The 20073-nt window shown below is 44.6% G+C and overlaps 1 protein-coding gene across 3 annotated transcripts in view; it reads right to left on the bottom strand.

The window, feature by feature from the left end:
• yeats2 (YEATS domain containing 2) overlaps window positions 1-20073 on the bottom strand; it is a 228750-nt gene that overhangs the window by 120783 nt on the left and 87894 nt on the right. For all 3 annotated transcript variants that reach the window (XM_068041935.1, XM_068041936.1, XM_068041937.1), the window contains one exon: window positions 14447-14617. In XM_068041935.1, the coding sequence (XP_067898036.1) occupies window positions 14447-14617 (171 nt within the window). The remainder of the gene's footprint in view (window positions 1-14446; window positions 14618-20073) is intronic.

Genomic DNA, 20073 nt, shown 5'->3' with positions numbered 1-20073 from the left:
GCACATAACTCCAGTGCGGTACTGAGGGGGTGCTGCTTGGTCAGAGGTGCTGTCTTTCGGATGAGAAGTTAAACTGAGGTCCCACCTATGGTCTTGGGCGGATATAAAAATCCCATGGCACTATTTCGACAAAAACTGGCCAATATTTATCCCTCAACCATGATCACCAAAACAGATTATCATTATTATTATTGCATGGAAGTTTGTGCCACCTTGCTGTGTATAAACTGGCTGCGTGGTTTCTACACTACAACACATCAAAAGTGCTTGACTGGCAGTGAAATGTTTTGGGACATTCTAAGGTTATGAAAGATGCTATATAAATGCAAGTTTGTTCTTTCTTACCTTAGCAAGTCCACAACTACCAATGACAATGATACAGACATTGTGTTTCTATGTACAGTGTGTTATGAACGCTGGACTTTGTAGTATGGTTATGTTTTAAAAACTGTGATCTTTAATGCAGTGTAAAATGGACATTTGGAGAAGACATGTGACCTCATACAAAATCTGCCCAGAGACAAGCCAAGGGTCTTGGATGCCATGAGAACAAGGAACCCAGATCAAAGACCCTTTTGAAAGCAGAGAGTGCAAGGCTGTAACACTTAAAGGACAATGGGTTTTGCTTTCCCAGCCTCACAGATTGTAAACAGGGAACCAGGAGCTCTAAAATGCAGAAATAAAACCAAGAAATGCTGGAGATACTCAGCAGGTCTGGCAGCATCATTTAAGAAAAGAATAAGTTCTGGGTTCTCAGGTCTTCTTTCTTCAAGGTCCTCTTTGAAGCAAAAGACCTGAGAACCCAGAACTTAGGTTTTTCTTAAATGATGCTGCCAGACCTGCTGAGTATTTCCAGCATTTCTTGGTTTTATTTCAGATTTCCAGCATCTGCAGTATTTTGCTTTTACGCTCTAAAATGCAGATTTGAGTTGCAATTTTTAACACCTGGAAACAAAGGAATGGCCAGGTGGTTCTGCAATGGTCAGACTTATGGTCTCTGAGAATTGTAAAAAGCAAAGGACTATTGACTTCTAATCTAGATAAATTTGAGAGGTTTCCCTAGGTCTGAAATTGGAAAACGAAGAAACAAAGACTAGCATTCAACTGCAAATCCTAGAGAGAGACAGAGAGAGAGAGGCCAGTGAGCTGTTTCTGGGGAAACAGCAGCTTTCAGATCACTGATACAGCAAAAGGCTGCAAAGATTTGAACCCTGTTCGAAAGCTTGAGGTTTGTGCAGGAGAAAAAAAACAAAGTTTGAATTATAACGAACATTAGGGTTCACCAGAAATTGCCTTATGAACGAAAGTCCAGTTGAATGTGGTCTGAAGAAGTGAGCAAAGAGGATGTTGGCTTTGAGAAGGACTGGAAGATCCAACCCATTGCAACTGGGAGGAGTTTGGGAATTTTAACCGCAAGGATACCTTTTCAATGAGAACACTGAAAGGCACAGTGCAGCTTTCGTGCAGAGAGATCGACTGTTGACATGCTGTTCTCCCTTCTTCAGATACAGGAGAAATGCCGCGAACAACAGATGCCCCTCTATATTGCTTTCATTGATCTCACCAAAGCCTTTGACCTCGTCAGCAGACGTGGTCTCTTCAGACGACTAGAAAAGATTGGATGTCCACCAAAACTACTAAGTATCATCACCTCATTCCATGACAATATGAAAGGCACAATTCAACATGGTGGCTCCTCATCAGACCCCTTTCCCATCCTGAGTGGCGTAAAACAGGGCTGTGTTCTCGCACCCACACTTTTTGGGATTTTCTTCTCCCTGCTGCTTTCACATGCGTTCAAGGCCTCTGAAGAAGGAATTTTCCTCCACACAAGATCAGGGGACAAGTTGTTCAACCTTGCCCGTCTAAGAGCGAAGTCCAAAGTACAGAAAGTCCTCATCAGGGAACTCCTCTTTGCTGACGATGCTGCTTTAACATCTCACACAGAAGAGTGTCTGCAGAGTCTCATCGACAGGTTTGCGGCTGCCTGCAATGAATTTGGCCTAACCATCAGCCTCAAGAAAACGAACATCATGGGGCAGGACGTCAGAAATGCTCCATCCATCAATATTGGCGACCACGCTCTGGAAGTGGTTCAAGAGTTCACCTACCTAAGCTCAACTATCACCAGTAACCTGTCTCTAGATGCAGAAATCAACAAGCACATGGGTAAGGCTTCCAATGCTATGTCCAGACTGGCCAAGAGAGTGTGGGAAAATGGCGCACTGACACGAAACACAAAAGTCCGAGTGTATCAGACCTGTGTCCTCAGTACCTTGCTCTATGGCAGCAAGGCCTGTACAACGTATGTCAGCCAAGAGCGACGTCTCAATTCATTCCATCTTCGCTGCCTCCGGAGAATACTTGGCATCAGGTGGCAGGACCGTATCTCCAACACAGAAGTCCTCGAGACGGCCAACATCCCCAGCTTATACACACTACTGAGTCAGCAGCGCTTGAGATAGCTTGGCCATGTGAGCCGCATGGAAGATAGCAGGATCCCCAAAGACACATTGTACAGCAAGCTCGCCACTGGTATCAGACCCATCAGCCGTCCATGTCTCCGCTTTAAAGACGTCTGCAAACGCGACATGAAGTCCTGTGACATTGATCACAAGTCGTGGGAGTCAGTTGCCAGCATTCGCCAGAGCTGGCGGGCAGCCATAAAGGCGGGGCTAAAGTGTGGCGAGTCGAAGAGACTTAGCTGTTGGCGGGAAAAAAGACAGAGGCGCAAGGGGAGAGCCAACTGTGTAACAGCCCCGACAAACAAATTTTTCTGCAGCACCTGTGGAAGAGCCTGTCACTCTAGAATTGGCCTTTATAGCCACTCCAGGCGCTGCTCCACACACCACTGACCACCTCCAGGCGCTTACCCATTGTCTCTCGAGATAAGGAGGGCAAAGAAGACTGTGTAACATATAAATGTGGTGTGGGGTTTTTGACTGTTGATAAGTTAATGGGAAATATCTTGCTTTGTAATTTTTGTGTATTAGCTACCTGCTAAGTACTATTTAGTTAATGCTGATTTTTAGTTTAGTTGTTATAGTAGAATGTGAAATGTTTGTCGTGTGATTCTTTAACCGGTCACTGCGAAGTTGATACCTCTTGTTTTAAAGTTAGTGGTCTCAACTGAAGTCAGATGAACTGTAGTATTCCCTTGTTGGACTGGAAGATACAGGCCTACTACAATTTGGTCATGGAACAATGCTCCTTCCTCACTGAGGTAACAGCTCACTTTGCCTGACACCATAAAGTTCCAAAACTAAAGCACCTGCCCATTCACTGAGTTGAATAAGGAGGTTTGTAGCTGAGCCTTGCAGGCCAAAGTCCTGAGGTTTGATCCTCAGCCTGCGCAGAATTAGATGACTACAACCATGATCACAGGAAGATTATAATTGGCCTCAGTGCCATGGATTAGAATCAGCCACACTTCCCAATCCTGAGCAAAAGCTAATGCATGAGTGCAGTCATCTGGTGTGGACAGGATCTGGCCCAGCTGTGGTACCTCCCAATGCTGACTATCTAGTTCACTCCCAAAGAATGGGCACCTGGGTGAGGCACCAGTGGCGTGGGGGAGAGAATCTGGAAGCTGTGGAGATCAAGAGAGTTAGAATTGGGATCAAAATGGTAACAAAAGAAGCGCCAAGAAAGCCTGCACGACTGCCACTCGCTGCTATTTCTGGGTGTGTGCGCAACAGAAAAAATGAGGTATGTAGACAAATTAAAAGAAAAATGCAGCAAACGTCAGGGCCGTACTAATAAGTGACTTTAGTTATCCAAAGATAGACTGGGATGAGAGTAGTCTAAGTGACAAAGAACAGAAGAGGTTTCCACAATGTGCTTTCTAGTTCACTACGTTTTGAGTTCAATACAAGAAGGAAGCAGCACTGGATCTAGATCTTGGAAACTGTTAGGCCTGTATATAATGTAAGCATAGGAGACATCTAGGAAATGAAGTGGGATCGGTAGATCTTTCTTTGGCCTCCTTGTCTCGAGAGACACTGGGTAAGTGACTGTAGGTGGTCAGTGGTTTGTGAAGCAGCGCCTGGAGTGGCTATAAAGTTCAATTCTAGAGTGACAGACTCTTCCACAGGTGCTGCAGATAAAACTGGTTGTCAGGGCTGTTACACAGTTGGCTCTCCCCTTGCGCTTCTGTCTTTTTTCCTGCCAACAGCTAAGTCTCTTCGACTCGCCATTCTTTAGCCCTGCCTTTATGGCTGTCCGCCAGCGCTGATGATCACTGGTAACTGACTCCCACGACTTGTGATCAATGTCACAGGATTTCATGTCGCGTTTGCAAACGTCTTTAAAGCGGGAGACATGGACGGCCGGTGGGTCAGATACCAGTGATGAGCTCGCTGTACAATGTGTCCTTGGGGTTCCTGCCATCTTCCATGCAGCTCACATGGCCGAGCCAGCTCAAGTGCCGCTGGCTCAGTAGGGTGTATATGCTGGGGATGTTGGCTGCCTCGAGGACTTCTGCGTTGGAGATACAGTCCTGCCACCTGATGCCAAGGATTCTCCGGAGGCAGCGAAGATGGAATGAATTGAGACGTCGCTCTTGGCTGACATACGTTGTACAGGCCTCACTGCCGTAGAGGTACTGAGGACACAGGCTTGATACACTCGGACTTTTGTGTTCCGTGTCAGTGAGCCATTTTCCCACACTCTCTTGGCCAGTCTGGAGATAGCAGGGGATGCCTTTCCCATGCGCTTGTTGATTTCTGCATCGAGAGACAGGTTACTGGTGATAGTTGAGCTTAGGTCGGTGAACTCTTGAACAACTTCCAGAGCGTGGTCCCCAATATTGACGGATGGAGCATTTCTGACATCCTGTCCCATGATGTTCGTTTTCTTGAGGCTGATGGTTAGGCCAAATTCGTTGCAGGAAGCCGCAAACCTGTCGATGAGTCTCTGCAGACACTCTTCTGTGTGGGATGTTAATGCAGCATCGTCAGTAAAGAGGAGTTCCCTGATGAGGACCTTCCGTACTTTGGTCTTCGTTCTTAGACGGGCAAGGTTGAACAACCTGCCATCTGATCTTGTGTGGAGGAAAATTCCTTCTTCTGAAGACTTGAACGTATGTGAAAGCAGCAGGGAGAAGAAGATCCCAAACAGTGTCGGTGCGAGAACACAGCCCTGTTTCACGCCACTCGGGATGGGAAAGGGATAATGTTACATAGTATTTACAGCACAAAAACAGACAGTTCAACCCAACAGGCCCACGCAAGTGTTTATACTCCACACAAGTCTCCTCCCACCCTTCTTCATCTAACCCCATCGACATATCCTTCTGTTCTATTCTCCCTCCTGTTTATCTAGCTGCCCTTTAAATGCACCTATGCTAGTTGCCTCAAGTACTGCATGTAGTAGCGAGTTCCACATTCTAACTACTCTCTGGGTAAAGAAGTTATCCCTGAATAGCACAGTGTATTTATCAGTGACTAACTTACATTTATGGTCCCTAGTTCTGGTTTCCCCTACAAGTGGAAACATCTCAACGTCGACCCTATGAAACCCTTTCATAATCTTGAAGATGTCTATCAGGTCATGCCTCAGTCTTCTAGAGAAGGGAGCGTTCAATCTTGCCTGATAGGTATAACCTCTCACATCTGGTATCATTCTTGTGAATCTTCTGCGTACCTTCTCCAGTGCCTCTATACACTTACTATAGCAGGGAGAATAGAACTGTTCCCATTATCCTGCTCGAAATGAACCAAAGTGTTTTGTTTGCTTTTCAAGATTTATTAACCTGTGTCACCACTGTTAATGACGTGTATCTGTACCCCCAGATCCCCCTGTCCCTCTAGCCCATTTAGACATTTCTTTTCCAAGAAGTATGTGGCCTCCTTTTCGTTCCACCACAGTGCTGCATCTCATACTTATCTACATTGAAGTTCATTTGCCAATTACATGCTCATCTTTCCTGTGTTAAGTTGCAATCCACCTCTATATTAGCTATACTTTCCCTACGCCAAAAGGGTCAGGAACATCTAGGAAATGAAGTGCAGAGAGTGATAATGTAAGGGAAGGGAAACATCTCGGAAACAGGCACCATAAAATAAATAGGTTTGATATCAAAATTGAAAGAGGGAACAAAGATAATTGCAATTTTAATTAAGACAGATTCGATTCATCATCACAAGGATTGCAACAATTCAAGGATGGGCAATAAATCTGGTCTTGCCCAGCATTGCTCACATCCCCAGAATCAAAGAAATAGGAACAAGCCCAGATAAACAGAAAAGAAAAATTGGAAATGAGAAATAATGGGAAATATTCAAATAGGAGATGATTATGATACAACACTGGACTTATTCCTACCAGAAGTGAAGTGCAACAGAAGCTGGAGTATCTTGGCTCAACACAGAATTAAAACTTAAAATGAAACTTAGAGCCATTTGAAAAATTTAGGCTAGTAACATGAAAGAAATATCAAGCCAGGAATAGAAAATATACAAGTAAAAAAAGATTAGGAAGGCAAAGGAGGGTAAAAGAAAAGACTGATAACATTATGAGTAACATTAAAGAAATTTATAAACATTACGTGCAAAAGAATAATTAAAGAAAGGGGAGGGACGATTGATTATTTATTTACTTTTTCACCTCCAAAGAAAGGAACAGGACAATTAGAGATGAAAAACAAAATCTTATGCTGGATGAAGGAATGTGGGAGTTGCTAGATGAGCCCTTTGCCTTGGGTTTCACTGAAGAGTGTGATGCTGGGGATGAAAGGGCACAAGAGGACAAGGCTGGCCATTCAGACAGAACTGCCAGTTAGGAAATTGTACTGAACCCAAACTGGAAAAGAGAGGTTCTGACAGCATGCATCATCAAATGCCACGGAAAATCCAAGAGAAAACAGCCAAAGCTCTGGCCATATCTTTCCAACATCTCTGAATATGCAAGTAGTGGAAGGAAGAAGGGGAGATACTATAGACCAGTGAGCCCAACTTCAGTAGCAAGTAAGTCGCTAGAGGCCACAATACGGAATAAATTTAGTATTCACTGAGAAAGACGCAGTTCAATTCAGGTCTGGCAGCTTGGATTTATAAAAAGGCAACTTATACCTGACAAAGTTATTAACATTCTTTGAAGGGATACTGGAGTTCACCGATAAAGTAAATACTGTGACTGTTGGCCCCGAATTTCTTCCGAAATTCTGCCGGACTCCTGTTGCAAATTCAGCAGCAGTACCAGAACCTGCTTGATCATCACCCCATCCACCACCTTAAATATTCACTGCCTCCACCGCAGGCACACAATGGCAGCAGAATGCCTTTCTCAGGCAGTCCCTTGGGATCGAGGATGACTTGCTTCCACTCCAGTTCAATAGGTTCTGAGATGGCTGGTATGTCCAATGTGTGATCTGCTATCTCGGCCACATGAGGGGCAGGTGATGCTTGAAGGGTCAGGTAGATGAGTAGTTTGGATGTTTGTGCGCTCCCTCTGATGGCTTGACTTCGCATCCGCATGTTCTTAACAACGTCTTGAGGTGTACAATGCCTTCCGAATGAGCTTTCTCCTTCCAGAACGGTCACGAGTCAGCGACTCCCACGAGCTAACAGGGATGTTTGATCTCTTCAGGGATGCTTTGAGGACATCCATAAAGCATTTCTGTTGTCCTCCTGGGTGTCTCCTACTGTGACCAAGTTCTGAGTAGAACAGCTGCTTCGGGAGTCTGGTGTCAGGCATGCCAATGACACCTTCTGCCCTGCGGAGCTGGTTTTGGGTGATTAAGGTAGGCTGCTGAGCAGGTTGGCTAGGGAGAGGACGCTGTTGTTGGACCGCCTTTCCTGCCACCAGATTTGGAGGATTTTGTGGAGGCTCCTCTGCTGGTGCTTCTCCAGTGTTTTGATGTGCTTGCTGTAAATTGCCCAAGTCTCCGAGGCATATAGGAGTGTTGGAATCACTGCTGCCCGGTAAACCATGATCTTAGTCTCGGGTTTGAAATCCTGATAGTGTGTGCCATCTATAAGATGCAATGCAGCAACTCGCCAAGGATCCTTCGGCAGCACCTTCCAAACCCGAACCTCTACCACCTAGAAGGACGAGAGCAGTAGATGCATGGGAACACCACCACCTGCCAGTCACTCACCATCCTGACTTTGAACTTTTATCACTGTTCCTTCACTGTCACTGGGTCAAAATCCTGGAACTCCCTCTCTAACAGCACTGTAGATGGACCTACACCACATGGACTGCAGCGGTTCAAAAAGGTGGCTCAGCACCAACTTCTCAAGAGCAATCAGGGATGGGCAATAAATGCTGGCCTTGTCAGCGACGTCAACATCCCGACAATGAAAAAAAAAGGATTATCCCAGTTATGCCAGGTCTCTGCCAATTCCAGGAGTACCCATTTGGCTCAGCAGAATGGGAATATGATGTAGTGCCAATAACAGAAAGGGGGCTTAAAAATTGCGAGGACTGGACGCTTTAATATACAGGGATATAAAGTGTCCAAATAAGATAGAGAAGGAAAAAAGGGAGGTGGGAGGCAGTACTGATTAGGGAAGACACTGTAGTGTTGGAAAGGGAGGATGTCCTTGAGAGGGCAATCCATTTGGTTGAGAAGCACAAAGGGTATGATAATGGTACTGGGGGTATTCTATAGGCCTCCAAATAGTGAGAGAGAGAGCAAATCTGCAGGGAAATCACAGAGATGTGCAAGAACTATAGAGTGGTGATATTTGGGGGCTTTAATTACCCAAATATCGATTGGGATAACGTTAGAGTAAAGGGAAAGGAGGGAGAAGAATTTCTGAAATAAGTGCAGGAGAACCTCCTTGATCTGTATGTTCTCCGCTCAACTAGAAAGGAGGCATTGCTGGATCTCGTGCTGGGGAATGAGGTGGGCCAAGTGGGCAAAGTATCTGTCGGGGAGCACTTGGATAACAGTGATCATCCTAACATAAGGTTTAGACTCCTAATGCAGAAAAGCAAGGAACAAAATAAGGTAGAATGTCTAGATTGGAAGAGGGGTGATATCAACATGATGAGATGGAATCTAGCCAGGGTAGAATGGAACCGAAGACTGACAGAAAAAGCTGCATCATAACAATGTGTTATCGTTAAGGAAGAGATGCTTCAGGTACAGGCTAGGTACATTCCAACAAGGGCAGGAGGTGAGGGGAGCCAAAAACAGGGCTCCTTGGATAACGAGGGAGATGGAGATTATGATGAAACAAAAAAGAGGGTGCATGATGCATGTCAGGTGAACTCTTCAAATGAGAACCAGGCCAAATACAATAAGTTGAGAGGGGAGGTGAAGAGGAAAATATGACTGGCAAAGGGAGAACATGAGAATAGAATGGCAGTCAACATAAAAAGGAATCCAAAAATCTTCCACCGGCACATAAATAGTAAGCAGGTAGCCAGAAGTGGAGTGGGGCCTATTAGGAAAAAAAGAGTATTATATGCTAAGAGGCACAGGGCAAGGCTAATATACTTAATCAGTATTTTGTATCATTGTTTATTAAGGAAGAGGAATCTGACAAATTAGCAATAGAAGCAGAGAGAGTAGAGGCAATGGATAGGATAAAAATGGAGAGGGGGAGGTACTGAAAAGGCTGGCTATGCTTAGGGTAGATAAGACACCTGGTCCAGATGGCTTGCATTCCAGGTTGCTAAAGGAAGTGTGGGTGGAGATTGGGGAAGGGCTGGATAAGGGAGAGGTGCCAGAGGATTGGAGAGTGGCAAATTCAAGAAAGGGTGTAAGGACAGTCCTAGCAAGTGCAGAACAGTTAGTTTAACATCAGTGGTGGGTAATGTTTTATAAATAATAATCAGGGAAGAAAATCAACATACACTTGGAGAGGTTTGAGTTAATTAAGGATAGCCAGCACAGATTTGCAAAAGGCATATCATGCTTAGCTGATCTAATTGAATTTTTTGATGAAGTAGCAGAGAAGGTTGATGAAGGGAATGTTGCCTATATGGATTTTAAGAAAGTGTTTGACAAAGTACCACATAAAAGGCTGGTTAAAAAAACTGAGGATCATGGAATGGGGAGCAGGGTCCAATTGAATAAAAAAAATGGCTTCAGGACAGAAAACAGTGAGTCTTGGTAAATGGTTGTTTTCCAGATTGGAGGATGGTGGACAGTGGTGTTCCCCAAGGATCAGTGCTGGGACCACTGCTTTTTTTGCTATGTATAAATGACTTGAACCTTGGAATACAGAGTACAATTTCAAAATTTACCAATGATACCAAACAATGATAAACAATAAGGATGATACCAATCAACTGCAACACGACAGATACGTTAGTAGAATGGGCAAATAGGTGGCAGATGGAATTTAATACTGATAAGTGTGAGGTGATGCATTTTGGCAGAATGAATAGGGAGAGGTAATGTATACTTAATGACACAGTTCTAAAGAGTGTGCAGGAACAGAGGAACCGGGGGGGCGGGGGGTGCAGTGAATATGCATAGATCTTTGAAGGTGGCAGAACATATTGAGAGTGGTTAGCAAAGTAGATGGGATCTTGGGCTTCATAAATAGAGGCACTGGGTGAAAAAGCAGGAAAGCTATGCTAAACCTTTGTAAAGCTAGGCCCCACACTTTAGGAAGGATGTAAGGGTCCTTGAGAGGGTGCAGAGGAGATTTACCAGAATGGTTCCAGGGATGGAGGATTTTAGTTATAAGGTTAGGTTGGAAAAGCTGGAGTTGTTATCCTTGCAGCAAAGGAGATTGAGGTGAAATATGATGGAGGTGTACAAGATTAGACAAGCTTAGATAAGTAAGATAAGGAAAAACTGTTCATCTTAGCTAATGTTACAAGCACCAGGGAACACAGATTGAAGGTTTTGGGCAAGAGGTGGAAAGGGAATGTGAGGAAGAACTTCTTTACGCTGTAGGTGGTAATGATCGGGAACTTCGCGGCCCACATGGGTGCTGGAAGCAGAGACAATCAATGATTTCAAAAGGAAACAAACTTGAAGAAAATAAACTTGCAGGGCTATGGGAATCAAGCACGGGATTGGGACTGACTGGATTGTTCTGCAGGGAGCTGGCAGCAACTCCAGAAGCCAAATGGCCTCCTTCTGTGCCGTAAATGACCCTAGTAAGGAATTTACCCTTAACAAGGCAAATAGCGATCAGGGGGCAGGATTTCCCATTTCTCCCTGATTTAGTACTGGAAGTCGGTCCAACAGGATAGATTCTCATGGGAAGGGAACAGTGGAGTGGGTGCATCCCTTGTCTGCCCCATTCCCCCGAAGGTGGGCAGATGGATTTTCTTGCTGCATGTGGCAGGCAGCTACTGGAGATGTGGCTGGAAAATGGAGAACCCTCCTGCTGATTGCACAAACTCTCAGGGAGCTGAAAGGCACAGGTTTGGTGTGAGTGCAGGGATTGATGCCCATTGAATAATGTGTATTTGCAACAGGCTACAGATAAAATGCAGCATAGCAGGTTTGTTGATAAAATACAGGTACATAACACTAAAGGAAATGCTGCACCATGGACAGGAAGTTGGATGAAGGAGAAGAAGCAAAATTGGTGGTTGATGCATGTAAACACTGGCTTTCACCCAGGGGTCAGTGTTACGACCATTGCTGCTCTTAATGGGAAAATATATAAATAATCTTGATTAGGTTACAGGAGTGCAAAATCAAAATTTGCAGACAACATAAAAGTAGGGAATGTATTAACTGAAGAAGACAGGTTAATGAATTGGACAGACTGAACACAGACAAATTTGATATGGAGAATGAGGATTCAACTTCCCAGGTGAGGTCATGACCTATCACTCATGGAATGTAAGACCCCGTGGAAAATTAACTTATAGCTTTGTGTTTATCAGTTTAGCTTTCAATTACATAAGGCCCCGTTGCTCCCAAATTCCACAAGGTGGAGCTCCCACACTTCCAGCTGTACAGATAAATATTGGCCAGGATACTGCACTTCCAGCCTCCATGTGGCTTTCCTGCTGACTCGTTTTCAAAACATAAACATGCATGTTAACCCTTTAAGTGTTAGATCTCCTGTCCAGCTACAAAGAGAGATCAATCTTGGTTTAGACACTTTAGGAGTAATAGTTGCTAAATTGCTGGACCAGTAATTTCCACGGGAGTTCCCTGATCTCCCATTGCAACTGCTATGGAAACCTTGGAGAAATGTGTGTAAATATTACAGTTTATTGCCCATTCTCTAGGGTTTCCATAGATCTTACACCAAGGTAACAGGCAGATACAGAGAATCAAAACAGGAATTCTAACTTCTCAATGTTTCTTCCACTCTGTCTTGTATTTCGCCTTGTCAAGTGGTAAAGTGTCAGCTTGGCTCAGCTGGTAGCACTCTCACCTATGTATCAGGGCTTGTGGGTTCAAATCCCACTCTGGAGACTTCAGCACATAATCCTGGCTGACACTCTGGTACAGTACTGAAGAAGTGCTGCACTGGTGGAGGTATGGCTCTTCGGATGAGACGATAAACCGAGGTTCTGTCTGCCTGCTCAGGTGAATGTAAAAAGATTTCAAAGAAGAGCAGGGGAGCTCTTCTGGGTATCAACTCCATTTACCCGCTTTTGATTCATATCTCTTGTTACCATCATCTGAGAAAAGAGTCTACTGATCTCAGTCTTGAAAATTCTAATTGTTCCAGCATCCACAGCTTTCTGCACGGGGTAAGTTTCAGATTTCCACCATCTTTTGTGCGAAAGCGCGCTTCCTGATATAACTCCAAATAGCCTGGCTCCAATTTTAAGACTGTGCCACCTTGTTCTGGAAATGCTCTGAAGTGACCAAAATTAGGACTGTATTCAGTACTGAAGGCTTGAAGTCTCAACCTCTTTATTCAGAGGAGAGATGGTAGCAGTTGTGCCAAGCTGACAGCTCACTGAATCAGAAACTGGATAGCACAGACAATCAGCACATCTACACATCCAGCTTCCCACTCACTGTTCTATATACAGGAGCATTGTACCTTTTAGTTCTCAGTAATTAAAGCTTTCTTCATGTGTCTTTGAGGGTAAATGGCTCGGCCACACAGGCAAGAAAGTCCTAGGTTAATCCCCAGACAGTAGCTGGTCTCGACCAGAGCAGCACTGGGTTGAGGAAGGAGAAAGATCAGCCACTGCTCCCAGTCCCGATCACTAGCAAGTAACTCTTACTTGAAAGCGCGCACATAAATATCAGATGGAGAGATGACTGGGTCTGACTGTGATGCCCCTTGTTGTTGAATAACCCATTCACTGACACTCACTATCCAGACTCATGTGGCCACTTTGGCGAGGTACTGAAGAGAACCCAGCACCTGTGGAGTGCCTCTCAGTAAGGTGATGCATTTAAGGGGAAGCTGGATAAGCACACGAGGGAGCAAGGAACAGAAGGCAATGCTGATGGGGTTAGATGAAGAGAAGTAGGAGGAGGTTCATGTGGTGCATAAACAACCGACCAGACCAGTTGATCTGAATGGCCTGTTTTCTGGGCTGTAAATTGTATGTAAATCAACTTTTAGGGAGGGAGAAAAATGATGTCAAATAAAATCAACTTTTCATTGAATGGAAATGAACTTGGAGCAAATTGGGGGGGGGGGGGGGCGGGGTGTTGTGCAACCATGAGCGTTAATGGCTCAGTTCCATATTGCCTTAACTAACTGAGTCATCAGGAAGAGCAGTGCTTGTGTTTATTATTGATAGGAACAGTTGGTAAGGTTCTGATCTGCCACTTTGCAGCAATTCCAGGAACAGGGGTTTGGGGTGAGGGGGAAGGGCAGTCTCAATTTTAAAATAACAGCTTGTTCACTCCCTGCATTCCACTGACGATAAGAGTCAGAGAGAAGCTGGGAAGGAAGGTTTCCAATGATTTTTGTTGGGGCCAGAAGGTGTAGGAGAGCAACCAAGGTGGGTGGATGGAGTGAAGATACCGATCCGCCTTTATCAAGGCAGTTTGAAGCAGCTGAATGGCCAACTGCTGTTCATAAACCGAATCTCCTCCCACTTCTCTTCATCTAAGCCAAATTAACAATCAAATCTCCAAACAATATCCTCGGCGATAATTATAATCCCAACAGTCTTTCCGCTTCCAGCCCAGAACATCTTGTTTTGGAAAGAATAAAATCGGAGGGTCCTGCATCAGAGCAATTCCTGAACTTGGCAATGTGAGGTCCTGAATTACAGGAGAATCTCAAGGTTGAGTATTTATCTACATGTGGGCCTTGGTTTTCCTGGAAGCCTGTTTTGGAATTGTTCCCATTTGCAGGTGCCCCTTCTGTGGATCAGTGTATGCTTTTTAACTCAAGTGTATGACACCGGATGCATAACGTCAGTAGGGAAACTGCCTTTTAGGTGCAGGCTTCCCAAGTGCACTGAGTATCAGTGATGGCGTCAATCAGGTTGCTCTGTGATAAACGGGCTTCACTCTTGCGCTGCCCAGCAGGAGCAGGCCTTTTCTGCAGCCTGCTCATCACCACTCTATGAAATGTCACCTCTGAGAACATACCTTAGTCTGAGTGGCTCCTGCCCCGAGGCTGCTGCTGTGTTTCTGGGGGGAGACTGCAATCACCTGGCCACCCTTCACAGACACAAACTGCTGCACGGCCTGCTGCGTGGACACAGCTGTGACCCCCGACTGCTGGGCCACTGCTTCTCCTGGTTCCTGTTTGATGATGACCTACAAAGCACAGCCAGAAATCATTTATTTAAGTGTACGGTGACAGCTCTCAGGAACAGAAAGCGAGGCACGTGTTTCAACTATTGCTAATAAGCTTCCAATAGGGACTGCCTGCTTTCCAGAGTATATTAATTTTAGCTCATTGTAGCCCCTCACTTTCTCATCCATCCCAGCAGCAGCTATATAACTCCTCTCAAAATGTCCAATGCATGAACAGTACGTGTTGAGACAAAAGACTCTAATACTCAATATAATTCACACTTCACCAACAATTCGACTCTTGTAGCTTAACTGTTAATGGCTATCGGACTGCTGGTTAAAGAGAAAAGAAACTGCATAAGTCCCACAGTGATGAGATAAATGACCCGATATTTTGTCTTTGGTTGTCTTGGTTACAGACGAATGTTGGCCAGGACACTGGGAAAAAGTCTTGCTCTTCTAAGAGTGGCATGGGGTCTTTAACATCCCCCTGAACAGACAGATGGGTCTCGGCTTAGCATCTCATCAAAAAGATAACTGTTCGGACAATGCAGCACATAGTACTCCATTGCATTGTCAGTCTAGACCGTGTGCTCAGGATTGGGATCTGAACCCCTTACCTTCTCACGCAGGGCAAGAGTGTTACAAGTGAGCCGCAAGATTGACACATGACCTGTGCCTACTCAGGCTAGTTCAATGAGTGGAGTTAAAGACTTGCTCCAATTTTGAAGGCACCATAAAATAACGAAAATGACGGAGTTGAGAAAAATGGCCAAAGAAACTGGGCAAAGGAAAATGGAACAAGGTGATAGATGTGAAAGGATTTTGAAACAATCCTCTCCTCCCATAAGTGACTAATACGCATCATTATCTGATGAGTCTACATTGTTGTGATTCACACCCCCCATTGTCACATTGTTAAAGGCTAAGTGAGTAATTACTCTGCTCCTCCAACCAAACAAAATGCACTCTCGCCCAAGTCAAAAAGTTGCGGATTCAAGTCCCACTTCAGAGGTTTGGGCACATAATTCCACTGCAGTGTTGGGGGGGGGGGGGGGGGGGTGCTACTCTGTCGGAAGTGTCGCCTTTCGGACGAGATGTTAAACTGAAGCCCCGGCTATGCTCACGGGTGGAAGTAAAACATCCCATGGCACTATTTCAAAACAGATTGGTCGGTGTCCTCAAACATCATCACTTAAACAGATCATCATCATCGCACAGCTGTTTGTGACACCTTGCTGTGTGAAAATTGGCTGCCGTGTTTCCTACATTCCAACATTTCAAAGTGCTTCATAGGCAGTGAAAGGTTTTGGGATGTTCTAAGGTCATGAACATAGGAGCAGGAGTAGGCCATTCAGCCCATCGAACCTGCTCCGCCATTCCTTATGATCATGGCTGATCATCCACTTCAATGCCTTTTTCCCACACTATCCTCATATCCCCTTATGTCATTTGTATTTAGAAATGTGTCAATCTCTGCTTTAAACATACTCAATGACTGAGCTTCCACAGCCCTCTGGGGTAGAGAATTCCAAAGATTCACAACCCTCTGAGTAGAGAGATTTCTCCTCATCTCTGTCCAAAGTGGCTATAAGGCACTATATAAATGCAAGTCCGTTCCTCTTTACTTAAGCAAGTCCAAAGCTATACCACAGACAATGTGTTTCCATGTACAGTGTAGTATTCCCTTGTTGGACTGGAAGATACAGGCCTACTACAATTCGGTCATGGAACAATGCTCCTTCCTCATTTTGCCTCACTCCTGACACTGTAAGCTCCAAAACTAAAGCACCTGCCCATTCACTGAGTTGAATAAGGAGGTTTGTAGCTGAGCCATGCAGGCCAAAGTCCCGAGGTTTGATCCTCAGCCTGCGCAGAATTAGATGACTACAACTGCGATCACAGGAAGGGGGATTATAATTGGCCTCAGTGCCATAGATTAGAATCGGCCACACTCCCCAATCCTGGGCAAAAGCTAATGCATGAGTGCAGTCATCTGGTGTGGACAGGATCAGGCCCAGCTGTGGTACCTCCCAATGCTGACTATCTAGTTCACACCCAAAGAATGGGCACCTGGGTGAGGCACCAGTGGCGTGGGGGAGAGAATCTGGAAGCTGTGGAGATCAAGAGAGTTAGAATTGGGATCAAAATGGTAACAAAAGAAGCCCCAAGAAAGCCTGCACGACTGCCACTCGCTGCTATTTCTGGGTGTGTGCGCAACAGAAAAAATGAGGTATGTAGACAAATTAAAAGAAAAATGCAGCAAACGTCAGGGCCGTACTAATAAGTGACTTTAGTTATCCAAAGATAGACTGGGATGAAAGTAGTCTAAGTGGCAAAGAACAGGAGAGGTTTCCACAATGTGCTTTCCAGTTCACTACGTTTTGAGTTCAACACAGAAGGAAGCAGCGCTGGGTCTAGATCAGGAAACTGTTGGGCTTGTATATAATGTAAGCATAGGGGACATCAAGGGAATGAAGTGGGGTCGGTAGATAATGTAAGAGTTACGTAGTATTTACAGCACAAAAACAGACAGTTCAACCCAACAGGCCCACGCAAGTGTTTATATTCCACACAAGTCTCCTCACACCCTCTTCATCTAACCCCATCAATATATCCTTCTGTTCTATTCTCCCTTGTATTTATCCAGCTGCCCTTTAAATGCACGTAGGCTAGTTGCCTCAACTACTGCATATAGTAGCGAGTTCCACATTCTAACTACTCTCTGGGTAAATATGTTTCTCCTGAATTCTGTACTGGATTTATTATTGATTTCCTTATATTTATGGTCCCTAGTTCTGGTTCCTTGCAAGTGGAAACATCTCGATGCCTACCCTATCGAACCCTTTCGTAATCTTGAAGATGTCTATTAGATCATGCCTCAGTCTTCTAGAGGAGGGAATCCTAGCGCATTCAATCATTTCTGATAGGTATAACCTCTCACATCTAGTATCATATTTGTGAATCTTCAGTGCACCTTCTCCAGTGCCTCTATATACTTTCTATAATATGGAGAACTGTTCCCTCGATCCTGCTAGAAATGAACCCCAGTGTTTTGTTTGCTTTTCTATGGCTCATTAACCTGTGTCACCACTGTTAATGACTTGTATATCTGTACCCCCAGATTCCTGTTCCTCTAGTCCTTTTAGACACCTATTTTCCAAGAAGTATGTGGCCTCCATTTCTTTCCTACCAAAATGGCATCTCACACTTATCTATTTTGAAGTTCATTTGCCAATTACATGCTCATCTTTCCTGTATTAAGTTGCAATCCACCTCTATATTAGCTACACTTCCCCTATGCCCAAAGGGCCCGGGAACATCTAAGAAATGAAATGCAGCAAGTGGTAAGGGAAGGGAAACATTTAGGAAACAGAGACAATAACAGAAATAGGTAAATTGAAAGAGGGAACAAAGATAATTGCAATTTTAATTCAGACAGATTCTACTCATCACCACAAGGATTGCAGCAATTCAAGGACGAGGCCCACCAACAACTTCTCAAGGATGGGCAATAAGTCTGGTCTTGCCCAGCATTGCTCACATCCCCAGAATCAAAGAAATAGGAACAAGCCCAGATAAACAGAAAAGAAAAATTGGAAATAAGAAACAATAGGAAATATTCAAATAGGAGATGATTATGATGCAACACTGGACTTATTCCTACCAGAAGTGAAGTGCAACAGAAGCTGCAGTATCTTGGCTCAACACAGAATTAAAACTTAAAATGAAACTTAAAGAGCCATTTGGAAAATTTAGGCTAGTAACATGAAGGAAATATCAAGCCAGGAATAGAAAATATACAAGTAAAAAAAGATTAGGAAGGCAAAGGAGGGTAAAAGAAAAGACTGATAACATTATGAGTAACATTAAAGAAATTTATAAACATTACGTGCAAAAGAATAATTAAAGAAAGGGGAGGGACGATTGATTATTCATTTACTTTTTCACCTCCAAAGAAAGGAACAGGACAATTAAGAGATGAAAAACAAAATCTTATGCTGGATGAAGGAATGTGGGAGTTGCTAGATGAGCCCTTTGCCTTGGGTTTCCCTGAAGAGTCTGATGCTGGGGATGAAAGGGCACAAGAGGACAAGGCTGGCCATTCAGACAGAACTGCCAGTTAGGAAATTGTACTGAACCCAAACTGGAAAAGAGAGGTTCTGACAGCATGCATTATCAAATGCCACGGAAAATCCAAGAGAAAACAGCCAAGGCTCTGGCCATATCTTTCCAACATCTCTGAATATGCAAGTAGTGGAAGGAAGAAAGGGAGATACTATAGACCAGTGAGCCCAACTTCAGTAGCAAGTAAGTCGCTAGAGGCCACAATACGGAATAAATTTAGTATTCACTGAGAAAGACGCAGTTCAATTCAGGACAGGAAGCTTGGATTTATAAAAAGGCAACTTGTACCTGACATATATACGAGCATTCTTTGAAGATACATGGAATGTGATGATTAATACAGTGATTGTTGGCCCCTAATTTCTTCGGAATTCCACTGAACTTCTGCTGTAAATCTGGCAGGAATCCCAGAACCCACTTGATTGGCACCCCATCCACCACCTTAATCCTTCACTGCCTCCACCACCAGCGCACAGTAGCAACAGTGTTTACCATCTACCCCTCGCCAACGCCCCTTGGAGAGCACCTTCCAAAACCACAACCTCTTCCATCTAGAAGGATGAGGGCAGTGGAATGGGAACACCACCACCTGAAAGTTCCCCTCAAAGCCACAGACCATCCTGACTTGGGACTATATTGCTGTTCCTTCACTGTCACTAGGTCAAAATCCTAGAACTCCCTCCCTAACAGCATACCCACACCACACAGACTGCAGCGGTTCAAGAACGCAGCTCACCACCATGTTCTCAAGGGCAATTTGGGGTGGGCAGTAAATGCTGGCCTTGCTAGGGTCACCCACATCCCAACAATGAATTAAGAAGAAAGGGATTATCCCAGTTACGCCAGGTCCCTGCTGATTTCAGAAATACCCTGTTGGTTTAGTAAGGAATTTGCCCTTTACAAAGCAAATGGCACTAAGCTGGCAGTATTTCCCATATCTCCCTGATTTAGTACTGGAAGTCGGTCCAACAGGATAGATTCTCATGGGCAGGGCACAGCGGAGTGGGTGCATCCCTCGCCTGCCCCATTCCCCCGAAGGTGGGCAGATGGATTTTCTTGCTGCATGTGGCAGGCAGCTACTGGAGATGTGGCTGGAAAATGGAGAACCCTCCTGCTGATTGCACAAACTCTCAGGGAACTGAAAGGCACAGGTTTGGTGTGAGTGCAGGGATTGATGCCCATTGAACAATGTGTATTTGCAACAGGCTACAGATAAAATGCAGCATAGCAGGTTTGTTGATAAAATACAGGTACATAACACTAAAGGAAATGCTGCACCATGGACAGGAAGTTGGATGAAGGAGAAGAAGCAAAATTGGTGGCTGATGCATGTAAACACTGGCTTTCAC

The sequence above is a fragment of the Heterodontus francisci genome, chromosome 11 (assembly GCF_036365525.1).
Source record: "Heterodontus francisci isolate sHetFra1 chromosome 11, sHetFra1.hap1, whole genome shotgun sequence".
In the NCBI taxonomy this organism is placed as follows: Eukaryota; Metazoa; Chordata; class Chondrichthyes; order Heterodontiformes; family Heterodontidae; genus Heterodontus; species Heterodontus francisci.
The sequence above is the reverse complement of the archived record's forward strand: the minus strand, read 5'-3'. Positions and strand labels throughout refer to the sequence as shown.